The 4,001-nt window shown below is 42.9% G+C and overlaps 1 protein-coding gene across 1 annotated transcript in view; it reads right to left on the bottom strand.

Moving 5' to 3' along the window:
• The window catches only part of LOC107746020 (kelch-like protein 5), a 35,105-nt gene extending 33,201 nt beyond the window's left edge, over window positions 1-1,904 (bottom strand). The window contains exon 1 of the mRNA XM_016560064.1: window positions 1,233-1,904. Coding sequence (XP_016415550.1) covers window positions 1,233-1,759 — 527 coding nt within the window. The 5' untranslated portion in view covers window positions 1,760-1,904. The remainder of the gene's footprint in view (window positions 1-1,232) is intronic.
• Between the last annotated feature and the right edge of the window lie 2,097 nt (window positions 1,905-4,001).

The following is a 4,001-nucleotide window of genomic DNA, read 5'->3' as shown; positions in this document are numbered from 1 at the left end:
CTAGAGTGAGCGGAGGCCGGCTTGAGTGAGCGGATATCGTCCTCTTTTGGAAGACCAAACAAAGTAGTTTCGCTTTCACAACGAAGCACACAGCGCCTTCACGACATGGCGGCGGCGGCAACAATACTACAGCGAGAATAAAAGTTACGCCTTCTTTCTTTGCGTGAACATTTGGGCGGCGTTATGCAAATCTTCCCACATAGCGACATAGATAGATCGATAGTTAGAACGAGCCATTTTAGGTAGGGGTGGCTGACTCTTAACGTTTATAAAGAATATCTCTTTGGATTTTAGACTTTAGTCTTTGCAACTTTACAGATCTTCTTTATGCACCAAGAGCTTGTAACACTCCAAAGAGAAAGGAAACATTTTAAATCGCATCATATGACCCCTTTAAAAATATATATTTTGTGTTCCGCAGAGGAACTCGTTCAGGTTTGTTATGGTGGATACTGAGTAAATGATGGCAGAATTGTAATTTTTAGTTGAGCTAGTAACACCACACCCAATAACACATTCGATAAGACATACACAATAAGCTATGAAATATATGACCGCTGTTGTCAATTCAACCTCCTAAACCAGAGGTGTGGTGCAATTCTTCCTATAACTGATAACGATTTGCTTTTGCGATATTTCAAATCATCCTTTTTGCCATCACTAGCTCGTTACATTTTCCTGCAGTGTGACCAATTAATTTGTATAAGTACAAACATTGCATGTAATCTCTCAATTAATATGAGGTCGTAAAAGCTTCATGCTAAATATTTATTAAATAATTATGTCACACTGCAGAACATGTAAAAAAAAAACATATCAATTGACGTTATCTTGCATCAAATTCATACTTTAGTGAGCTGTATTCAACATAATGACAATTTCTCCAACATTTAACAGCACAATTGATATAAAACAGACTGTAATCTCTGATACTATCATAGATTATAAATAAACTCAAGCGCATTAGTGTCTGTTTATGAGTGTTTAAAAGTTAAACATTTACCTAATATTAAGCAATATTTGTTTTTGTCATTCAGTTAATTATTTGAATATACCATATGCACTGTTTATCATACAGAGAGAGTGTGAGGAAACAAAAGGGAGGGCTTGTGGTAACATAGTTTAATCTTAATAGAAAACAGCTGGCGATACATCTGTTGTGAAGTGGTACCAGCTCAGTACAAGCGCCCTGCTGTGCTCGACTGGAACCACACCAGTAATGCTTCCCATACCTGCACGAGCTGGAGTCAGACTCCACGTTATTGTTGTTCTCCTCGTCTCCAGGGCCAGGGGCGTCTTTTACACGCGTGGACTGCTGCTTCTGCTTCAGCTGCAGGAGCGGCTCCAGGCTCTCGCTGGAGCGCGAGTGAGCCGGGAAGACCCAAGGCGCCGGCGGGGAGCTCCGGCACTCCTGCTGGCTCATGGACCGAGGACACGCGGAGGCAGTAACTACCACCGCTGCCGCTGCTGAGTGCCCGCTATTTGGATCCGAATCTCCAAACTTTCGATTGTTGTTTGTGTTGGAGGAAGAGTTGCCGTTACTCGAACTGGCACCGGCGGCGGCGTTGGAGTTACTGCAGCCGCCGAGAGAGGGCTGATCACCGCCGGATGAGGAGCCTCCTGTCCCCCGGCTGCTGCTGCTGAAGAGGTCTCCCGAAGGCTGGTTACCGGGAGAAGGAGGAGATGTGGGGTGGCCGAACCATCGCCAGCGGATGCGCAAGATCTGTTTCACGTCAAAGTCTTTCCTGGGATTCGACATTCCCGAGACTCCGGTAACGGGAGACGCGGGGACGGAACGACGAGCCTCGTGATCCGTGATTGTCTTGGTAACGGAGCACGCGTGCACTGCTGGCGAAGATCACGGAGACGACGTGTAGAGACCGAGTACGGAGGCAGAGAAGGAAATGCACACCTCTCTCTCCCTCTCCCTTTCTCTTTCTCTCTCACTCGCTCTCGACCGGCGGCGGCGCTGGAGTTGCTGCAGCCGCCGAGGGAAGGCTGATCACCGCCGGATGAGGAGCCTCCGGTCCCCCGGCTCCTACCACCGCTGCTGCTGAAGAGATCTCCCGAAGGCTGGTTACCGGGAGAAGGAGGAGACGTGGGGTGACCGAACCATCGCCAACGGATGCGCAAGATCTGTTTCACGTCAAAGTCTTTCCTGGGATTCGACATTCCCGAGACTCCGGTAACAGGAGACGCGGGGACGGAACGACGAGCCTCGTTATCCGTGATTGTCTTGGTAACGAGCACTGCTTGTGAAGATCACGGAGACGACGTGTAGAGTGAGACTGGGTACGGAGGGGGAGAGGGAAATACACACCTCTCTCTCTCTTGCTCGCTCACAAACACACACACACACAGTCAAACACGTAATCTGTGCGGTAAAACCTTTTGACACTTTTTAATAAGCTGCGTACAGCTGAAATATAGCTGAAATAATTTAACCTAAAATATTTACTTGGAAGTAAATTATTTCTAATATAGGCCTATATCTGGCTTTTTAGTATGTGTTTTATTTTCAATGTCTTAGATTATTCTATTGTACTTTTTTATCATTTAATCTTTTGCTTTTTTTAAACCAACTCACAAAAAATAAGCCATTTTTAGTCATTTAAACCTACTGTTATACTGTGAATTCATGTATGTTCTGTACTCTTTCACTGTTTTCCCCTATAGTAGGGAACTATGCATATTTGGAGTCAAGTTGTCATGCTACAGATCAAGAATAAACCGCAGGAGAGCTTGATGTATAACTGCTGGTGTAAAATAAAACAAAAATGTACTGAGTATATCTTTAATACGGTTTAAAAAAAAACTAATACCTCATCTGTATATAAATAGACACACTGTGGGTATTTCATTAGTCATTAAAATCTATAATGTGGTCAACTATTTGAAGATCAGGCCCTTTCTTTCAGAACATGCAACACAACTCCTTGTTCAAGCTCTTGTTCTGTCTAGGCTGGACTATTGCAATGCTCTCTTGGCAGGTCTTCCAGCCACTTCTATCAAACCTCTACAATTAATCCAAAATGCCGCTGCAAGATTAATCTTTAATGAGCCGAAAAGAACGCGTCACACCTCTGTTTATCAGTTTGCACTGGCTACCAATAGCTGCTCGCATAAAATTCAAGGCAATAATGTTTGCCTACAAAACCACCACTGGCTCTACACCCATTTACCTAAATTCATTACATCAGAGTTATGTGCCTCTAGAAGCTTGCGTTCTGCAAGTGAACGGCGTATTATTGTGTGTGTATAATATATATATATATATACACCTTGCTACGTGTACTGCGTTAGGCTAACCGAGACTTGTTATTTGCACTTATATATTGTTGCTCTTTTGTTAGTTTTGACTGCTTTGATTGTCCTCATTTGTAAGTCGCTTTGGATAAAAGTGTCTGCTAAATGACAATGTAAATGTAAATCTATTTAAAAATAGAACGATAACAGAGGAAATGAATGTTTAAGCCTACGTTAATCACTAATGTGCCAGTGTCACATCACACACCCACACAAAACTGCAATGCACATCAGCAAAGTTTCCAGCAAAATCACTTCACCCGCATCACCCCCTAGTCTTAAGGTAACCTTTATTGTCACCGCACTTTACCATGACAAATACACCAACCTGCCATTTTTAGCACACGCCTCTCACATTTAGTGCCTGTTGATTCCTTGACCTTTTCTATTTAAAACTCACTTCAGTCAATAGAAATAAAACCAGACCACTGCTCTACACAATCAATACCTTACATTCAAGCTCAATATCTCTTATTTCACATTTGTCAATACCATAGTACACACATTCACAGGAAATGCAAATGACAAGCAATGCAAAAAGCTGAGGGGGAGAAATGAATGTCAGGAAAATGTGAAAGAAATGAATGCAAACGTGAGAAACTAAAGTGTAAAAGAGATTTAAAGAGTCGACAGATGATGTGTTTGATTTTAGTAGACAACAATGCAAATGTAGATGTACATCTGCCACACAGAGT

This window comes from Sinocyclocheilus rhinocerous, unplaced genomic scaffold, assembly GCF_001515625.1.
Source record: "Sinocyclocheilus rhinocerous isolate Xijiao unplaced genomic scaffold, SAMN03320098_v1.1 scaffold288, whole genome shotgun sequence".
Taxonomy (NCBI): Eukaryota; Metazoa; Chordata; class Actinopteri; order Cypriniformes; family Cyprinidae; genus Sinocyclocheilus; species Sinocyclocheilus rhinocerous.
Note: the sequence above shows the minus strand (reverse complement) of the source record. Positions and strands in the feature narration are given on the sequence as shown.